This window comes from Melospiza melodia, chromosome 9, assembly GCF_035770615.1.
Source record: "Melospiza melodia melodia isolate bMelMel2 chromosome 9, bMelMel2.pri, whole genome shotgun sequence".
NCBI lineage: Eukaryota > Metazoa > Chordata > Aves > Passeriformes > Passerellidae > Melospiza > Melospiza melodia.
In genome coordinates, this window is record NC_086202.1 from 22517907 (window position 1) to 22539657 (window position 21751).

The 21751-nt window shown below is 37.0% G+C and overlaps 1 protein-coding gene across 19 annotated transcripts in view; it reads right to left on the minus strand.

The window, feature by feature from the left end:
- Positions 1-5549: 5549 nt before the first annotated feature.
- KCNMA1 (potassium calcium-activated channel subfamily M alpha 1) overlaps positions 5550-21751 on the minus strand; it is a 402334-nt gene continuing 386132 nt past the window's right edge. For 5 of the 19 annotated variants that reach the window (XM_063163852.1, XM_063163851.1, XM_063163849.1 and 2 more), the window contains 5 exons: positions 18730-18924; positions 17058-17176; positions 15080-15304; positions 12951-12979; positions 5550-7298 (listed from right to left, as the gene is read on the minus strand). In XM_063163852.1, the coding sequence (XP_063019922.1) occupies positions 7144-7298; positions 12951-12979; positions 15080-15304; positions 17058-17176; positions 18730-18924 (723 nt within the window). In that variant the 3' untranslated portion in view covers positions 5550-7143. Of the gene's footprint in view, positions 7299-12842; positions 15305-17057; positions 17177-18729; positions 18925-21751 lie in introns of those variants that run through there. The other 14 variants (XM_063163868.1, XM_063163860.1, XM_063163862.1 and 11 more) reach the window with 4 other exon arrangements.

A 21751-nucleotide genomic window follows, 5' to 3' on the forward strand; every position in this document is an offset into this window, starting at 1 on the left:
GAGCATGGGGGAAGGGGAGTGCTTTTTGGAGAGGTCAGTCAAGTACATACAGCCAGGAATCAAGCTCAGGGTCTTTGAGTGCCCTTACTTAGAAATAGGTCTGAATGTCTTCTGTCTTTGAAGTAAGAGAAAATTTACAGTCTTTTTGAAAATAGAATTTTTCCCCTAGAGGCATCTGGTGGCAAAGGGCAGACTTGTGGTAAGTAAGGGAGGACTGAAAAGAGACTAATTTTTTTTTTTTTTTTTTTTTTTTTTGTGAGTGTTTTTTTTCTTTGTTTTAGATTGTTGGTTTTTTGGGTTGGTTTTTTTTTTTTTTTGGTGGGGGGAGCTTTTTTGGGAGATTAATTATGTCAGCCTTAATGACAAGGGTATTTTTTAGCAGAATGCCAGCCACATGCACACGATCCTACATATTCCAATAGGAGACTCTTTTTTCTTAAACCAAAAACCATACAGTTGCATATAGGATGATACCTAATTCCCTGAAATGGAAACATAGTCCAAAACTTGCAGATAATTTTTAAATGTAATCATCATGAGAAAGTAGAAAATCTTGTGCTGTTTAGCAAAATTATCAATCCATCTTAACTTGATCTATCAGAGCTAAAGGTGATATGAAATGGTCTGCTCAACCATGAAAAGTGGTTAAATTATACCAACTTTCTCTGTATTTGTGTGCTATTTGTTGTATTAGCTGGTATTAGTGTGCCATTTGTTGTGCAGAATTACTCATTTATAGTGCCCACAGCATCCTCCATTGCAGCTGATATTAATTACTGTTAGCCAGGAGCGTGATTCTGGAGTGTAAGCAAGAGAGAAAGTCTGTGGGGTTAGACTTCAGTCAATGTATTAACAGCATTGGTTTCATGAATGCTGTAATATTTATGACTTGGTGATACAAGTTGCAAACTTTTCTAGAAGAGAAAAAAAAAACCACAGCAATATCTCCTTCTTTTAGAACACAAATACATAAATTTTAATCTGAGAAAAATACAAAATGAAACCATGTACAAGTTATGTACAAACCCTTTTTACAGGACGATATATTTTTCACTGGATATTACATATGACAAAGTCAGGTAGATCATTTCTGAGCACCAGCATTTGTTCTCTCTCACCAACCCATGATGGTAAAAGTAAAGTGATGAAGTCATACTCCTTTTTCTTGATGAACTTTTAAGATGCTAGCTGGTTCTCAGTGTACCCCTCACCATCTCCACTTCCAAAATATAACTAATGTAGACATGTGAAACAATCAGAAGATATTGTATATATGTATTTGCATGTGTGTGTTTTTTCCAAAGGAAGAAAGTGGTTTCATCAGTTTTGAACTCTACAGAAATGAGAAAGTTAAAGTAATATATTTTTTTCCTTTTTTTTTCTTTTTTTTTTCTTTTTTTCTTACCAGAGGTTAGAGTATTTGCATTGGCTAAGCATGTGTGTCCCAAGCTATGGGACCATGGCAGAAGCAGAAATTTTTTAACTGCTTGACATAACTTCTGCTGACATTCTTATTTGGTTCCTACTAGTTATCATCCAGTCAACAAAATGCTCATATGCCACAATTTTTTGTTCTGAAAAATCTATGGGTTTTATTACACTTATTCAACTGCCTATATGCTGTGCTCTGGGTTGTTTGCTTTTTTTACTTTATAGAGATGTCCTCTAAAATGCATTGACTGAAGCAGTAAGAAACCTTGTCTCAACATCATAAAGGTTCTAATTAGATGCAGCATTACTGTTTAGCTTCCTAAGTTAGATATTGCTCTAAATTAGAACCAAAGTAAGAAAAGAAATACCTTATATTTTATATTTTCTTCATTTTCCCTACCCCTTCTCCTTTTGGCAGCCACCAGCACCACACCACCGTGCAGAGCAGGTAGCTCAGAGCAGCAGTGCTCACTGCTGGCTCCAGTGGAATTCACCTGGTGTACAGAATGCTGCTCAGAGCTGCCCAGCCTCAGCGTGGCTGCACGCTCTGGAGCAGAGAGGACCTGTGCAGAATAGGTGCATCACTGACAGAAATACAGCTCTGATAAAAGCTGGCACTGACTTACCCACACTAAAGGCCCACACACCATCCTGGGCAGTGACTGCAGCACAAGAGCCACTACATTCCTTTCGTTATTTCAGATGGGGCTGGAACCCACACCCACTGCTATTGCTCAGCATGAAAATACTATGAATGGAATATTAGGAGACCTGGTGTGCATATATAATGACTTTAAAAATATTTACTTTAAGCCTGTGATTATTCAAGAACCTTTAGAATTAAAAAAAAAAATAAAATTAAAAAGGTGCTTGTTTGCATGTTGGGGATTTCGGTGGTTCAGATGCCACAGAAAGGAGAAAAACAGAAGTCTTATAAAGAGTTCTCCTTTCCTCTGAATTTTTTAATGCACTTGCCATTGACTTTGACAGATATTCCCAGGCTAATCCACTGCAACACTGGGAACAGATTTGTGTTTTCACTTTGTCCCGTTCATCGCCTTTCACACTCTTGGTTGTTTTGTTTAATCACATTCAAAACTAGAAATGAAAGGTGAGACACACACTTCTTTTGGTGCTGAAGAAATTCACAATGATAACAGCTGTAAAAACAAGACACACACACACACACATTGACCTCAATATGTGTTCATTTCAAATACATTGGGATCCAGGAGCCCTTAGCAATCCACTTCTTAAAACCATTTAAGCACCTGCTCTGTGTTTCCGTTTGTGCCCATGTGAGTCAGCTAGTCCAGGGCAGTTGTTAACAATTTTATGGATTGACCAGTGAGTGGCCAAGCAGTGAAAACACAAATCATTGGCCATTTGTAAATTATTGCTCTTTTTTTGTCATATATGTTTATTCACCAGTTTATGCAACCAATTATTGCAGTAGTTGTTAGCTGTGGTTTAGACACACACAGCCCCAGCAAAACCTGAATGAGAACACACTATTTTACTTTCTTCTTCTCCTTCTACTACATGAAGAATTCAAGAAATGCAAAATCTTCCTTTGCAGGCCAAAAACAGCCAACCTCATCCACCACCACCCAGTAATGTATAATAAAAGTCTAAATATTTTTTCAGTGTCTCCTGTGCCTTGCCTTGCAAACTACATTTGTCCTGTCCTGCCTTTGGCTGAGGCCATTTAGTTCTTTTCACATCCAGTTGACCATGCCTGGCCCAGATCAAAGGGTTTGTACTTTCTGTCCCATGTATTCCCTACTGTTGGGCATTGATGCTGATTTGAAAGACAAGGTGTTAAAATGTCAGTGACAGTTTTAGAATGCTTTTAAAATGTACAAGGAAATGTTTTTATCTTGTTTTTCCCTATTAACAAATACATCATATACTTATTATTTTAGAAGGAACTACGCAATCACATCAAGGTGTTAAAATTTGCATTTAGACTATGAATATCTTTACTTTATACCTCAGCTTTTGCTGTGCTTGGCACTTGCCACCAAATCTATCAGAGGACAGTTTTATCCTTTCCTCATGGTGCTCAGGGGCTTCAGGGGCCAAATTAAACCAATAGGCATGAAACAGAGAGCCAGCACACTTTCTGGCAGTGTGGGAGCAGAGAACTGCAGGGTGTGAGGAGGGCCAGGCGCACAGCCCAGCTGCAGCAGTGAGAGTTTATCCTCTGCAGCATAATCTCCGTGCATCTCTCATAATAAAACTAACCAGGATGGCTGGCTTCTGGTCAAACCAGGTGGCGATAGCAGGAAAAAATTCTTCTATATGCCACCCTGCAAGTCATATTTTCTTCTTTTCTGTGCCTTTCTTCACGCCAGCTCATGGAAAATAAAAATGATGACACCTTCTTGTGATGACTCTATCAAATACCTGCACACCCCTGTACATGTGTGTGTGTCTGTACCCACATACATATCTGTGTGCATGTGTGTGCCCTCATAGATAGCTATGTGTGTGTGCATGTGTGGACATGCATATACGCAAACACGCACACACAGACACACTATTTATCCAACACATGAGTTACCAGAAAGCATTCTATAGCCTGTGTCAGTAGTGCATGCAATTAATGCAAAAAAAAAAAACCAAAAAAAAAAACCAGTCCCAGAAAACAAACAAACATAAAAAAACCACAAAAAACCTGGAAATCCTCCAAACCCTTTTTTTTTTTTAAATCTTTGCCTTCTGAGACAGGGGTAAAAGTTATTGAAAAAGACCAAGAACTTATTTCTGTATCAGTCATCATGTGGTCTGTCAGCTGTCCCTTTCCCAGCATTTTTCCCAGCTTTGATATAACTTCAAATATCCATTTATTGGTGCTGGCCTTATTATAGTGGTTAATGGCTGAATATCAAAGATTCCAACTCCTTTTCTATCTGTTCCTCCATCTAATTTCCAGACATCCGTCCTGCATCTCTGATTATCAAAAATAGGAGTAAGAAAATATCACTGATTCTAGCCTTTCTGCAAATGGGAAATGTAGACCCATAACTCCACCTGTTTCTCTCTGTCTTGTTTGCTCTCTGTGGGTGTTGTTTAATCAACCATTGCATATGGAGCTCTCTGTGCTAGAAAGCCCATGAATGTGTTCAGTCTTGTCCTTTATTTATAAACAATAGCATGGCATTTTGGGGTGTGACTGTTAAATTGGACAGACACACACAAACCTCAGCAATGTAGGGGTGCTGTATTTGACTCATTAGTATGTTTTACCCAGTGAATGTTCACTTCTGAAGGAAGGACACTCAGAAGTGGCACTGTATATGATAAGGTGTAAGACATAATGTTCTATGCCCCTAGAGTAAACACCAGCCTTCTCAGGAAAAACAAAATTCATATGTATTTGGTGAGGTTGAACACAAATTTCTACAATTCTCCTGTACTCAAGACCAGCTTTTTTCATTCTGGTTGTAATATGAATGCAGTTCATAAATGAAAAAGGAGCACTGACTTCAAAGAAAAGGCTTAACATGACCCAATGCAGAGACTGGATGTAAATTATAACGTGTCACTAGCTGAAGCAGCATATGTTGGAAGAACTCACTGGAATTATCTTCTCTTTTGGGGACTGTGAAATGCATTAAACATGCATCTAAGTAATAATGAAAAACTGCTTGTATTGTTTTGTTACTCTGTAGGAGAGTGAAATATTTTAAACAATCCAATTTTACAGATACTGTATTAACAATTCTCATTATTGTCTTTAAATAGCTATTCTACAAAATGTAACAACAAAATAGTCACAGTCCAAGAAGTCACTCCAGAATAAAGTCTATTAGGTGTTAGTATGGTTATACTTGTACTGCAGCCAGTGGACAAACATTAAAGCTGAGATAGTTTGGCTTAATGTTGGATTACATAGTGGACATCATTGTTTTCACAATAAATTCATCATTTGCTTTGTATTTGTTTGATTCACTGATATTTCTCTAATGATAAAAATACCACGGTATGTTTAATTGTGGTGTTTAACAATTCTGCAAAATTACAAAGCCTAAAGTTAACTTGCACGATGAAAATCTGCTTTTCCTGATGACTGGTTTTGTGGTTTTGGTTTTTGTTTCCCTACTATCACAGCCTTTCCTTTTTTTTTTTTTTTTTTTATTTCCACACAATTGTGTCAGATGTTGCTTATTTGAGATAGAGAGAGTAACTAAATCATTTAGAACATAAATGTTTGGGTGGGTGGATACTGCAGCACAGATATGAAACATCACATTTTTGTCTGATGGCTATAAAGCTTGTTGGCAACTTTGTGAAACTGCTGACACAAAAGGCACCCATCAAAGGCCTTTTGCATGTTATCATAATAAATACATTCATCACTTTTATTATTTTTATTTGGTTTTTACTGTACTTTTGTGTGTGGTGTCCCAGCAAAGTAAAAATAAATAAAAGGAGAAAAAAACTAAGAAAAACTACTGCTAAAATAAGATGTTGCTTATTGTAGGAATTAACTGAGGACAGCATGTTGTGAGATTGTAGAGCTGGAGCTAAACCAGTTTTTATCCCAGACTGAATTAACCAAAAGGAGATTCAGTGTGCCCTTTACCAGGGTATGAGCTTTTGCTAAAGTACAAGGCTCTGGAGCTAAATCTCTGTACATATCAGGAAGAATTTATTCCATCTCAGACCAATGAAAGGCCATCAGCACTTCTGAAGTAAGGAAGTAACAAAATGTGGTAGATTAGGTGGTTTATAACTGATGCTTCCATGCACTATTTTATGCACTCTGGATTAAATCACTGTAGTAATGGCAAAAGAAGAAGATTTGCCAAGCTTGCCTTCCTGAAATTAGCCCCTGCTGATGGCTGATGGGAAGTGAAGTGCAATTGCCAGGTTTGCCATTCCTAGCAAGTGCCCTGCAAGCCCCTGGCCCTGGCTGGGGGTGACATTCCCTGTGCCTGTGTCCCACCGTGCTCCCCTGGTGCCACCGTCAGAGGGGCAGGGCACAGCCCGGGGCCACTGCACCTCCACACAGCCAAGGTGATCTGCTCATGTTCATAAAACAAAGAATATTTCTGAAGAATGTTACATGTACAAAAATATGACTTTCAACTCTGAAAATAAATAAGTTCAATTTATTAAGAGCTGGTGTCAATGCTGAACAAAATACACATCTTCTGATAAAGAAACATTTTGGTGAAGTGTAGGGTTTTTTTCTTGGTTTTTTTTTTTTTTTTTTTTTTTGATTTACTAAAATACAAGTTGGGCCTTTTTTCTTTTTTGTAAATATATCATTTGTCTCTCTTAATTACATATCCTTATAACTGTGACCATCATTCTCCTTTAAGCCAAAGACTGAGGGTTTGTTGGGTTTTTTTAATTCTTAGGAGTCTGGCCACATATGCCATTTTTTAAAGGGAAAATACTTAACAATGAAAAAAAAAAAAGAAAAATATATTTTTTTCTAATAAATAAAAATAATTTAAAATGCTAGAGGCTATACATGAACTAGTTTTGATTATGTTCATTTATAAATGAAATAGTTTCCAAAATACGTGGAAGCAATATTAAAGGCAGACAAACAAAGATCTGTCTACTTTATTTTCCCATTAAGCGTGCCCTTCTTAACTTCTCCATCAGTGGTTCAGCAAGTAAGAGGAATAAATGTCACATCACCATTCATGAAGTTTGTCAGGCTTTATAAAAATAGTTCTGGCTTCGAAGGAGTCAACATTCATCTTCAACTTCTCGTATTGGTGGTATCAAGCTGCTTGTCGATTTGTATTGATTGATCTGATTGGCCATGTGAGTGCTCATGGGCTTGATTTGAATGTTTCTGGGATAGGCATTATCCGGCTCATCTGTAAACCATTTCTTTTCTGCTAAGGAGCAAAAAGGGGTAGAGACAGAATAAGGAGGGAAAAATGAAAGTGTTAATTAGTGAAGCACACATCCACAGAAACATAAAAAAAAAAAAAAAAAAGAAAAAGGGAGCAGTCAGTAAAGTTTATAGAAAACAGAGATCAATAGAAGGTGACTATGACCAATTACTAGCAGTACAGTGCATTAGATTAATACCTCTGAAAATACAGTCATGAAAGGAGGATGACACTTGCAGATTTGATAATAGAAGCTAAAGAAAACTGCCAATATGCTAGTTTGCTTGTTGGATGTAAGAGAGCTCTTTTCTTGTGCCCATGCTCAGGTGATTCATTTATTGAAAAAAAAAAAAAAATACAAATCAAAGTCTAAACTAAGAAGCCAAGGAGAGCAGCTGGGATAAGGGTAATACAGAAAAGAGCATGTGAGTCTATGCACAGAGGAGCACCTAAAGAGTCAGAGACTTCTCTGAACCATTCCAGCCTTGGGGTGGTGGCTACAGCTGACCCAGAAAATCCTGCAGGAGAACATAAAGAACTTTCTGCAGTTGGTGCTAGAATAAATAGGAGTTGCATTCCTGCTGCCAGACAGCAGCTTTGCTGCACAGGGTGGGCATTAAATCCCTACTCTGAAACAAGGTGCTGGGGCTCTGCTGAACTCTGGAGGTTAAAATGGGCTGGGGAACACAGCAGACACTGCAGGTGACGGTGGCAGGGACTCCAGCTAATCCTGAATGGATCAGCCCGGATAGGTGACTGCAAGGCAAAGGAAGTGAGGACTTAAAGGAAAATTAGAGAGGAAGCTCTTTCTTTTCTGTCCTTGAGCAATGCCTGTTTCCATGAGCACAGGAGGAATTTTTATGGTGCAGCTTTAAGGTGGGCTGGGAGCAATGTGGGAGGATGCTGAGAGGCTGCAGCACTGCAGCCCTTTCCCAGCTGTTCAGCACTGTAACCCCTCTGTTGCACTGCTCCATTGCAGCTATGGAAAAAAGCTTCTTAAAATTCACAAAAGAAAACAAAATAATTCTTAAACCCTTTAGAGAGCATTTTCTGCTGTAATTTCTCAATGACAGGTATGTAACCTTACAAGAAAACTTTATTCCAAGAGTTGGGAACTCCTGATCTAGAGAGTGGCTGATGGCCATTAGGTGCACTTGTGCCTTGACAAGCATTTGTGAACAGAGTTCTGTCTCCATTCTTGTCCTCCTTCCACAGGTTCCAGAGGTGGGTGGGCAGAGCAGTGGACACTTATGGTTCTGGGCATTTCATTATTACATGGGAGGTTCAAAGTGTGTTGTACCAGAGCTGCTACTCTTACATGTATGCGCTACTTCTCACTCCAATGGGGAATCCAAAATGCTGCAGAAGCTTTAGTGCCTCACTTACATAACAGAAACTGCTACTTTTCTAACCACTGAAATGCTGCAGTGTCTGGAATCAGAACAGGAGTGGAAAGAATGCTCATTTTTTAATAAATAAATTATTTAAAATTAGCAAGCAAAATTCACCTTAGAAACCCAAGGACTGAGCACAAAAGCTCAGGAGGTAAAGGAGAGGAAATAAATTGAAAGGCTGAGAAAAACAGTGGAAAAATACCTGGACATAACTGCACAAAAATAAACAAAGACCTTTGAAGTTTCAAGTCTCTCAAGAAGTAGCTTAATCTCCAGAATTACTGGACTTTTCAGTTACTTTCATGAATAACAAATTAAACCACTTCCACTTTATATAGATTTTTTAGAATTTACAAACCAAATCCCCTTCCACATTAAAACCTATTTTTACACATTTTTAAAAAATTAAATCAAACCCAGGAATTATATTACTTAATGGCTTATTACTGAAGGGAAATGGAACTACTGCATTGTTTTTCTCGTAATTTTCTAAAATGCTTTTCACTTGTGTTTAAAAATATCCTACTAATTTGTGACCAGACTAAATAATGCCCTGCCCCCTTAAAGGTGCCTGAGTCTGTACGCTGTTCAATCTCCCATCTCCCTCTCTCTCACCTATTATAATTAAGTTCCCTTTGATTTGAACAGATTGGACGATAGGAATTCATAATGTTACATCCTGCACACTGAAGCTAACTGATTAAGTGCTTTAAATTATTCTTCCTGACAGAATGATAAAGTTACAATCTGTTCAGAGATGATCTACAGCTTGCCAGACTCCTACCGTTTCTTTCTACATTCATTTATCTTTTTGTCAAGCAGTTAAAAAAAAAAAAAAAAGCCTCAATTCCATAGATCTTTTAAAGTAATCAGAACATCTGAATTATTAATGAGACTTTAAGGGAACGATTCCTGATGGGGGCCGGTTTAAGAAAGGTTGTAGGAAAAAGAAGTCTGGGAATGTGTACACATCAAAATAATTTCAGCTCCATTTAAAAAACCATTTAGTTCAAGTGTGACACATGAACCATTATGCATTTGTGGAAACCAATTTTATGTGATCTACGATTAAACTAACCTTTCAGAGAGGTGTAAAGTGTGATGGTTATCATGTTTTAAAAGCCTTGTGAGATCACATAAACAATTTCAAACTAACAGTTTTCTAATGGTTTGTGTTTAAAATGATTTTGAGGCAAGTTAAGCACCGTGAACTTTCATTGCTACCTTGTTTTTTTAACACATGGTGCAAAAACTTTCCTTACAAACAGAACTTGGTGCAAGTTAATTCATTGTTGTACCAAGTAAGGGGAGGCTTGTGTGAGTGCTAGGAATCAGAACTGTGTTGTGTTTCTCAGCAGCCAGTGTAAAGCACTTCAAAATGCCCTGCTTTTCCTAAAATTATCCAAATAAGCTATTTATTTTTGTGTTAAATTTAAAATAGAACTCTTATATAGGGAACTGTTCTTTAAAAAGACACCACCCAGTCTCTTTTTGCCTTTACCTGGCAAGTAATACATACAGAACATTAATAATAAATGCAGAAGCTAGTAGATTCTAATGTCTTTTGCTGTTTAGATTTCTTTTTGCCAGTGCTGAAACCCTGACCCAAGCATTATCATTTCCAGCATGCAATGCTTAGATCCAGCTTTATACCTTTCCTGTTCCTCTCTGCTGTCATAATTATCTTTGACCACATAATGATGAATCTCCTGTGCAAATTCATCGGCCTCTCTACTTAACTTTGAAATGTGAGCTTAACACCCCTGATCTTTACTCTTGGACACTATGATATTCTGCTCCCAGTCATTAAATGTTCTTCTTGAAGCCCCTACACACTTTTCAGTCTTTTATGCTAAGCTTAAAGCCTGATTTTGGTATGTGTTCCAGAGTCTAAATACAGATTTTTATCTTTAATATTTACTTTTTCATTTACATCAGCTCAGGAACCCCCTTTTTAAAGTCTTTATATATTGCTATATTCACCAAGTATTTTTAAGCTCTCTGTCACATTGAGTCTGTTTCTCTCCCTTTTGTAATATGCATATTGATCCTTACCAGAAATGTTTCTACATTATAGTGACAACAGGCATAGTTTTGTACCTTATTTTTTTAAGAGCTGCTAAAAAAGTCCCTGATCTTCCTACGCTATTTGACAGGCTTCTTTTTGACAGCATCACCTGAGAGAAATTGGAACAGCTCAGTAACTGAATGTATCAGATGGCAGAAAACACTTACTCTCCTCTCAGACATCTATGTTTGTAATGGCCTATCACCATCAGTGCATCCATGAGGGTTCAAAAGGCTAAATGCTCACATTACAAATAAATAAAAATTAATGTTTTTGTGGAACACTCTTCCCCTCAGCATTAAAAAAAGGATATTAAAAACCAAAGTAAAAAGCTCAAAATACAGTTTTCCTCAACTTGTATAGGATTGCAGCAATTCTCTCCAAGAGATTCATTGTATTGGTGCTTTAAAATTTCTATCATTAATTTTGGACTGAGTAGCAACTTAGAGCAAATGTCACTGTGAAACACCCTCTCTTCTAAGCAGAGGCAAAGAAAATACTACCCAAACACAACACAAAGGTTTTACTATATTTGTATTCTCACCATAATCCCAGGTTACCGTTCAACTGTTTAAAACATGCATTTTTTTGTCTTCAGTGACACTTGCAGTTTCAAATTAGTTTACATGTATGTGTTTGTGTGTCTCCTCCCTGCATGTAACCATTTTGTTTATAACTAAGCTGAAAATTCTTCCATGTAATTTGTTCCTGCATGAGAAAGAAAATTATTGAAAGTTTCTCCACCCACCTATTCAGAAATTCTTTGTTTAGCAGATGAATATTTTACATGTAGCAGGCAGTAAGAAATTTGCAGGGAAAGAGAGAATAAACTATTTTTTCTATGAAGAACTTTACTTTCCTCCAGGGCAACTAAAGTTTTGTGACAAAGATAATGTTCTGGACTCGTTCTTGATTTTTTTATTTTTTAAACTATCAAAATTCTTAGTTTTGACAATGGGAATTTCACTGGAAAATGCCTGACTCTCTCTGTTCAGGTCAACAGGAACCCATGCCAAGATCCTGCAGGTTTGCTAGACATGGTTTTGTGTCAATGCTAGAATTTGGTTTCCAACACTGAAACCATGCTGGGACTGATATAAATGGCAGGAACTTAATTTAAAATCCTAAAATGTCACTTCCTGACATTGGTGATAATTCTTCACTTTCAAAAACTAACCATTCTACTATGGTTCTCTGACTTGGGCTAGAACAGGAGATTTCCTCTTACTTTTCAATATAAACACCAAAATAAAGTTGATTTAAGTATTTCTCTACTTATAATGATCAACCTCCATTAGTATATCCATATCAGAAAACCTTCATCACTATAATAAAGTATTTGATCAATCTGACTATAGTCAGCAGTGGAAATTATACACAATACTACTAAAAGTCAAAAGTTTTAGAATTCTAACTTCAGGATAGAGGACAGAGGTGGAGTAGACTCCAATGTAATTTGAAGAATTTAGATTTTATTTAGATTTATATTAGATAATCCTCTTCTGCTGCTCACAAAGTAGTCAAGTTACTTCTCTAATGTACACTGTTTATGTCTTTTCTATTTGAGCTGCACTGTTATACAAATACTATTTTTTTTGGATAAAGATCATTATGTAGCATGTGACAAGTGGCTTCATATTAACACCCTTCTTTCTCTGCTAAATGGAAAACAGATAAAACATTAATGGAAAAGCATTTTGGTGTCAAAGCCATTAACATTCTTCCAACATGTGTAACTGCTCTCAACTATCTTCAATCAATTCTGCCAACATAAAAAGATGCTCATGTACATACATGGGGAATAGGAGAGTAGGGAGGGGAAAGTAGGAAAGAAATTGGAATGAGGAATGGGAAATTAAAGTAATGTCTGCACCACGATAGGCATCTTCATTGAGCAGGAACCTGGGTGTTTACAAAAGGACACGTGCAATTAGAAAGGCAAGCAGATGAGAGGAGAAAAAAACAAAACAGGGTTGAGAAACAGCAGCAGCAGCAGCAGCCAGTTTTACTTCTGGTTTGGTGGGAAAAAAAAGGCAAAAGAAAACCAACAAAACAATCAACCAAACAAACAAACCAATAACTGAATAAGGTTTGTAACTATTTTTTTTAATTTCACAAGTTTTCACAAGGACAAAGTTATAGAGGGAAACCCACAGCAGTTGCTAGGTCATGCAGAACCATTAATTTTCATACCTTGGCCCATTCTATTCATCCTTGTTGCACTTTAGAAAAAGAAGTAAGCTATGTAAGTTTTACAATGCTTTTAAACTGTCATATTTCTGGTTGAGCACTTTAACTGGCACATCCTTGTAGCAATAAATATTCTGAGGGCAAAACACGATAACTTTCTTTGCAAAAAGGAACACGTGAATTTTTCTTTATGATGAAGAGCAACTGTAATAGTCTCGTTTGTAGGGGAGCAACCATAATTTGCAATGCATTTCACTGATTGGACTTACAGCTGCGTTTGAATGCACACTCACACATATAGACTGTATTCCAATCATTATGCTCAGCACTGCACAGTGGTATTCTCTGTAGCCCACTTACACGGTTCCAGGTTTTGTCAGTAAAAGTGCTTGGCTTTATTGTCAATTCACACAGCAAGCAAATCTTCAAAATTATCATGCGTGGGGAAGGGGAAGGTAGAAGACAAAACTAACCATAAAAGCACCTTGATTGGGTTGGCAGTTACAATGCTAATCATTCCAAATCTAAATATTTTTCTGTCTGCATGCTTTCTCGCTGGATAGCCAGGGAAGAGGGTATGTGTTTCTGCCCTGCCTACCCTCGGAAACCCTCCATAAACCTAGAGATAGCTGTATATTTCAAAATATACATTGGCTTCTGAAGTTTAAACCAAGAAAAAAAAAGTAAAAGCAAGCCTGAACTATCATTCCTATGGCTGTCTAGGGCAGGTTCCTTGCCACTACTTTATTTAGCTCCCTGCCACAACTTTTTTTGGCTACATGTGTCATTGGTGACAATTTGCAAGAACTGAATTCTGGCAAGTGCACGGAACACGACGCCTCAGCACTGTGAGTGTTTCCAACCCAGCCCTCTTGTTCTCCTCATTAACAGTCTGGGGCACAGCACCTTTTCTCCCCAAATGGGAGAGACTTAAAGGCACTCAGTTGTCTTCCCTGTATTCCTGCATACTGGCATGCACCTGCTGAGAAAAACAGGTAGAACACGCAGCAAGATTTCTGGAGGTTCTTCACATATTAGGACCCTTGTTGGAAGATTTATATGAACACTAACTTGGAAAAGTTAAACTACCATCTGGGGAAGGGAACAAAGTCCCTTGAGATCTGATATGCAAGCATAGAAAAATGCTTGCTCTTTTCTGAACATTATTTATTCTGTACATAAGGTGACTAATTCACCTTTTAAAGACGTAAAAGTCCCAAGAAGGCAGTTTTTAATGACTTACATCCAATATTTATGATACATATGGCTTTTTATCCCAAATGTCAAAAGTGAAAGAAAATATACCTATTCATGTGGCAATATAAATAGACAGAATAATAATTTAATATGCAATTAGACTCTTTCTAAACTTAAATTAAACCATTGGAGTTGTAAAACTTCATGCCCTGACAATTTCAGCGTTAAAGGGAAAATATACCATCTCCAAAAGCCTAGTATTTTAGAGAAAGTTCTTGAACAAGCAGAAAAGTCCCTGATATTGCTTTGGTATAAAGCAGATGTCTAGCAATAATCTATACAAGGAGTGTAAGCCCTATATAACATAAGCTTTGAGAGTGAAAAATCAGCAGGAATTTTTTTTTTGCATGGTTTTTGTTTTGCTTTTTTTTTTTTCAATAGGAGAGTTTTATAAGCTTCAAATAAATGTATGAGCTTTTGTAAATATAAGTATTAAAAAAACCTACTGCAACATACATCAACACTTCTGCACTAAATGACTTTCTTTGTGTAACTCTGACATCAAGAGCAAGTGTTCATGTTAAATATACTCTATTTTCGGATATGTAGAGTAACTGCAGTGAGTTATTTATGTTTTCAGTGTGCCTATGGGTTTGGAATTCTTTTTTTATTCTCCCCTAGCATCATAAATAACTTTTGGTCCGTCTGCTTTGTTGCTGTTGTGCTTAAGGGTTTTATGGTGGTGAAATAAAAATGACAATCACATGCACACTGTCATACATATGCAAAATATGTGTACAAAAAAGGGAGAACTCCATGGGAAAACAGGGAACATTACTGCTGGAAACATTAACCGGGGAGAATGGGTGGTGAATGCAAGTTTCACACACAGTGGGAGCAGATACACATATCAAAGTCTATCCTCCTGCACATACTTCTGTTTGTCCCGGGAATCTCTGCTCTTGGTGCGGTTCGGTCGGTTGGCTGTCGAAGGGATGGAGTGAACTGATGAGCTCTTCTTGCTGGAAGAGTAGGAGGAATGGGAGGAATGAGAAAGGCTGGCTCGGGACTGGCCAGCGTTGTGGTCAAATTGCATCAAACAGAAGATCAAGTCCGTCGGCACAAGCTCGAATTCATACGGTGGGTTTGTGATAACATAACTGGAAGGAACGGAAGATAGAAAAAAAGAAAGTAAAAGAAAACAGGTTTAGATTTATACTAAAAAATTTCTTCTAGAGTTGTTAGCTCAGGAACACTTAGTCCAATTTTTGCATTTCTATTTGTACCTAGTTTTAGCTCACATAATTCCCGCTATGGTTTAGGACCTTTTTAAGTCAGCTGTCACTTTTTTTATATTTTCTTTCAGACAGACAAAATGCCTGAGAATGATGTTCTTCAAGTGAGTCACATAATGATTTTTCAGAGAAACCACCATACAAATCATGGTCCTTTTCGGACTGCACCATAATGCAATGACTCTAGCGAATATATTTATATACTGACAAAAAACCAGTACCATACCCACCACAAACAGTATTTAAAAGAATGGCTGAAAGGCAGAGAGAGGAGGATTTCCCATGCAGCTTATTTAAATACATATCACATTTAAATACATATTTACATAGTTATTAAATATTTAAATATAGCCAACAGAACAAGGGATATAATTATTGGTGTGGATTGTGACTGTAGTTAAAACAAGTTACGGAAAATACATCAATAACTTTATAGGAAGGTTAATTTTGTTAATTCACTCCACATGTACATTCATGGCCTCAAAGAGCATTTATAAAGAGAAATCTGCACATCCAAGAATCCAGTTTATTGCTTAGTATAAATCCCAGGCCTGAAATAAAAACTTGCTCAATTTCAAGAATCCCCACCTTCACCTAATGGCCTTTCAGGGTATGAAGGACTTATAAGAGCAGCTGCTAAGTTTTTCATGCATGTGAAAAACAGACTTGAGCGAGGCAATCGGCATTTTCTGTCCAAGCAAGAAATGAGTAAAAACTGAACGTGAAGCTCATGACTTCTTTTCAAATTAATTCAATGCTCATAAGAAATCTGCTTAGCTGCTTCAGGGACAGAAGTCCCTTATTACGCCAACAAATAATCCCAAAGATAGTAACTACAGTGTAAATCTAAACTGCAACTCAATTTTTCTACCCAATTTATTCAAATTCTTATAGAAGAAGCCGCTTTGGTGGGCTGCAGGGCTGTTTATTGCCATGTTCACCCAATAATGATGTTTTCTGTAGAGCATGAAACAGTAACAGATGGTAGATTTGTGATACTTCTGGTATGGGTCTGTGTGTGTATTTCTAGGAAGCAGTTAATTAAGACACATTTCAAGCAAGCTGCTAAACGGCCTTCAGTTTGCAAAGATGGAAATGTGTCTGCTCTATTTAAAGCACTAAGGTCAGGCTTGGTGCTACTGAAGTAAAAATGTAGTCTACCAAGAGAAGGGTTTCCATTTACTGGAAGAAGTTATGCTTAGACACAGATGGTACTGATGGGAAGCCCACAGGAGTATTATTTGGGCATTCAGAAAAAAGACTAGCTACTGTAATTTAAATTATTATCCCACAACTTAGAGTTGATTCATATAAGGGAACTGAAGTCCTTTCCTTGCAGGCAAACAGTGGATCATCATAGAGCAAACAAGCTAAAGATGCACTCTGAATATTTAATTAAAAATTTTTGAATAAAATCAGCTGACAACTTACACTGTGATATCCAGCTTATGATTTAAAGTCAGATAGAATCATGGTGAAATCTTTAAAGAGGATTGTGGAAAAGTTATACAAAAATGGAGCAAGCTCTTTTTCTATATTTATTACAGGCACTGGGCTTTTCCTTGCTGAGAAGACTGCAGAGCAGTGAAGCAGAGATGTTCTAAAAGACCAGACTCACCGTTTAGTGCATTGGCTGGGAGTACTTAGATGTGCATCCCTTAATCGATAAATTCCAAAGCAAAGCATATTGTATGTTTTCAGTGCTTTACAAAACAGATCTCCATAACAACCTCCGTCCTAGAGGAAAGAGAGGAGATTAAAAAAAAAAAGAGAAAAGCACATTTTTTTCCTTTCTTTACTCCGTCAGGGAACAGGTCATGCAGTATGAACTTATAAAAAAGGGGCAATGTATAGACAGTCTGTTGTTTGTCTCAAATGAGAGCCCAAGGAAATGAATAATCTAAATGTTTTATTTCAAATGAGTAAATTTGAAAAGTGTAAAGTGATGATTGTTATTTTGGAGAGCCTTAGTCCATAAAATAATGTCAAATTAGAAAGAGTGAGTCATTTGCTTTAAGCTGGAAATCTAAATTTTTGTACCAGACAATGCATATTCTACAAATTACATTAACTGTGGTATTAAAATTGTTAGTATCTTTGACCCTTTCTTGGCAGCAGTCATACTGTCATCCAGACAAAAAAAAAAAAATGAGGAGCACAACAGAAATTAGAATTCAATGGGTTTAAAAGGATAATAAATTATCTGCTGCTGTAAAATTATGACTAAATGTATGACTAGCAAAAAATAAGTTTAGATTTGCTCATTTCTATATCCAAAATAGTGATTCTTAAATAATCATGAGTGTCAATGCATTCTGCCTTCCCAGATGTAGTGCAATTGAGGCTCTGGTGAAACAGCATTCAAAAGATTGGTGTTGCTTAGTTTGTTTGTGGAAGTGTTAAGCTGCATGCCAAAGAGTATTTGATGTGCTGCTAGTCTCAGCTGCAACTAGACTGCTACATCAACTGAAAGGCTGTAGGCTTCTATCTGTGCACTCCTGCCCTAATCCCTAAACAGGGATTCCCCGTCATTTCTGTGAAGGTCATTCTGCTCTTTTTGGACAGAGCTGGTCAACACAGGGTTAATTTAAGAAACATCAAATCCTACATCATCATCAAAGCAGAGTGGGTGCTTTGGGATTACCTCAAGATTACATAATGTGGTCCAGAAAACATTTCTAGATATTTTATTTTTATATAATGCACTATTTTTAAAAGACCGTTTAATTATCTGGTTTGGGATTTTTATTTTTTTTTTGCTTGTTTTTTGACTTCACCTTTAGAACAGTGCAGTCAAATTATCAGAAGATTATGATTTCATAGGAATTTTAGTTCATCCAACACCAGCAGAAACCAAACCTTACAAACCTTTGTTTTCAAGCTAATAAGCAGATTTCAAGAACTGGAAGCTCTGTGAAAACACTGAATAAGCTTATCAGCACCCAAAAAAGGTATATCTATACCTATTGAATGAAATTGGAATTCATTATTGCTATAATGGTTATATCATCCATATCAGCTCATCCATCTCTTTAGCTGACAATGAGGAAGAGCCACAGGATTTTCTGTATGAAATACGCAGGCAGGGATCCTGGGCAGTCATACAGCTTCTTAAAAAGGTAAAGAACAAACCTGGCCCTCTGTGCTATAAATTTTTAAACAATCCAAAAGCTCTATTAGATTCAATAATAGAAATTATATGCTTATTGAGATGGATTTTTCACTCAGTCTGAGAGAAAGCTAACAGAGCACAGACCAGCCTTGGTCCTGCATTTCCCTCATGATCTTACCCCTAGGTCTGCAAATGGCCCATCATACAAAGCCAACTGAGCAACTCGACACCTGTCCCTGTTTGCAAGTGTCTGGGGCGTGCTGTAACCTCCTCTCAATGCATTTTCCTCAGCAATCAGTGCTTCCAGCTCTGGTGTGGCTCCTCCTGTTACCAATGTCCGTATCAGTGTGAGGATATTGTCATTGAAGTATGTCTGCAGAGATAAAAGAAAGCTCTTTAAGCAAACACCATTAAAGTCACAACTGAAGACATCCAAATTACAACTTTTCTGGGTTTCTGCTGTTTAAAGTTCTTGGCTGTCTCTTCAAATAATTTTATATAGAAAGTGAAAAGACAGCAGCCTCCAATTACTCTATTTTCTTCTTTCCCATTAGGCTCCTATACTAGATCCTTCCTTTTAAACACCAATTCAGGCTGATTTTTATTAAAGTACAAAAATTTGAATGATTTATGTTTCCTATAATTGGTGTTAGTAGTGATGCAATGACTGCTTTCCTTCTCATCGCCCTCATGTCTAATAATGGGCTTTAGGACATGTAATTGTAAAATTCAGACCACATTTAGAGCTTACACAGGCTAGATTGCCTTTTTACTCTTGTCACCAATTCGTTGGGGAGCTGCCTTTGTGCTGCAAATGTCATTACTTATTACTGTGGCTGGACTCTAGCAGTCTAACCGATGTATTGTACTAAACATCTTATTACGAGACTTGACAGTGTTCAGACATAAGCATATATCAATTAAACATCTTGAGTTCATTCCAGATAAATGTATGATGAGTTTGGGATCCTGGTGGTCCTTTTAAAAAACTCTAGGGTATAGGGTAAGTGTGGTTTATTAGGGAAGATTTACTCCACACTGACATTTTGCCAGCATCTGTAGCATTGCTGGTCTGTCAGGCAAACAATGGGTATTTAAAATATTAATTTAAATCCAGATGAATGACTTTCAAGTTCACTTAAAAGTATACTGGTATAGTTCAGACATACTCAGTTAAACATCTGCAATGTATTGTACTGGGCAAAAAAAAATGTTGAACAAAAAAAAAAGGAAAGACTGTCACTTATAATGTCACCAATGTCTGAGTTTTCAGAAGCTTTGAAAGTGCAAGGAACATAAAAGGAAAAAATGAGCTCACTGTAGAGTACACAGGATTGACATTACTAGATTTCTGGATTTTGTTGAATTTAGGACTTATAACAAATGCCTGTAATCCAACCAAGTAAAAATGAATAGTGAATTCTCCAACAGTGCTTGTTGTCTAAAGATAAGACTTTTAAAATAATACTTTTCAATGAAATTCACTGCTCTAGCCATATAATGTAACTGCATTTAATACATGGGTAAACTGAGGTAGAGGTTGAAATATTTTATCCTGAGATCAAAAAGCAGAACTGGCTTCCTATCCATGTTGCTTTGATATTCTTTCTTTGTATAACGAAATTTCAGTTTCATTGTTTGCTGGAGATGACACATAAAACAGAAGAAAATGAGTTCTACGCAGCAATGTTTTTCAATTTACATTGAAGTTTCCTAACTTCAAGCTTCTCTGCTTATTTACATAGGCATATATGCCATTCACCTGTTGACTAAATTAAAATGAGAGGAACATATTCTTACTGTTATACATGCCCTAAAGCAAATACTTGCATCTCATCAACTCCAATTATTTAAGTTAACCTGTGTAAGGCACTACATATCTTAGCTACAAAGCATATTGTAAGGAGTAGTCTGACACAGGCAGAGGTTCATGAAGATTCAGCCAGTCTAAATCAACAGCTGATCTCAAATCAGCCCTTACACATGTGGATGCACTGGGTAACAATTCAAGTGTAATACTGAAACCTCTCTTAACTTATGGAAAGATCAATGTGACCCCTTGCAGGAATGTAATCTGGAGCGATTACATGATGTTTAATAGGAATTGCCACTGTGAGAGAGAGAAGACATTCAGGCATGATTACTTCTTTCTTGATGTCCCAGAGATGAAATCAGAGTCACCCTCTTTGGCAACTGTGCTATACATACTCTAAGGCAAAGCTAAGACCCTTATTAGCAAAGGAAGCAGCATTTATTGTGGAACAATAGCTTAATTTGGGTTTCACACCATGACTGATGTGGATGGCACCATTCAATCAGATGGATGAATGCAGCCAAAAGATATTTCTTGGGTTTGTTTTATTTTTTAAGGGTTTTTTTTGTTTGTTTGTTTTTTGTTTTGTTTTGTTTGTTGTTGTTGTTTGGTTGGGGGGTTTTTTTTGTTGGTTTTTTTTTTTTTTTTTTTTTTTTTTTTTTTTTTTTTTGCAATCATTGGGAGAAAATATTCCAAGTTTCAGGACAAACTGCTGCAGCATTGCATCTGATCAGAAAATGTCCAACCATAAGCAAGAAAAGATGGGTGAATAGGAAGCTGTAACTTCTCACCCTCACTAAACAGGGTTGCTTCCTTCTGTACTAAAGTATTTAGCACTCCTCAAGAAAAAGCTGTCTGCCCATGCTGTTGATTGCCACAAAAATCAGACTCCTCATTACATCTTGCCAGTTTGGAACTAGGGGAACACTGAAAAGCTGAACTAGCTGATATCCATTTCCTCTGGAATAATAATACACTGAAATTAATTTGAGTGTGATCTTCTACTTGCTCTGTGGGAGGGTACATGGCCTGAATATGCCAGTACTTATAAGAAACTGATCTACAGAATGTCTTTGGAAAGGTGCTGTTGTACTTAAAGTAACAAGGCACTTTCCAGTGATGGCAAAGAATCCCTTTTGTTGAGTGTAAAATCAAAACTGAAGAAATACTTGTTTGCTATCGTCGTTAACCAAACCCCACACTGGACATGTGTGTGACACCATTTTAATCAGCATCTGGAATGAGAGCATGAAATAGGTGTATTCTAAACACAGAAAAAAAGAAATGCATCATACACACTGAAACTGGGTAAATAGCAAGGAAATTGTGACACAGATATCTGAGCTAGCAGTGCCACCTAGCCTTTGCTTCAGAATTGTAGTGCAGC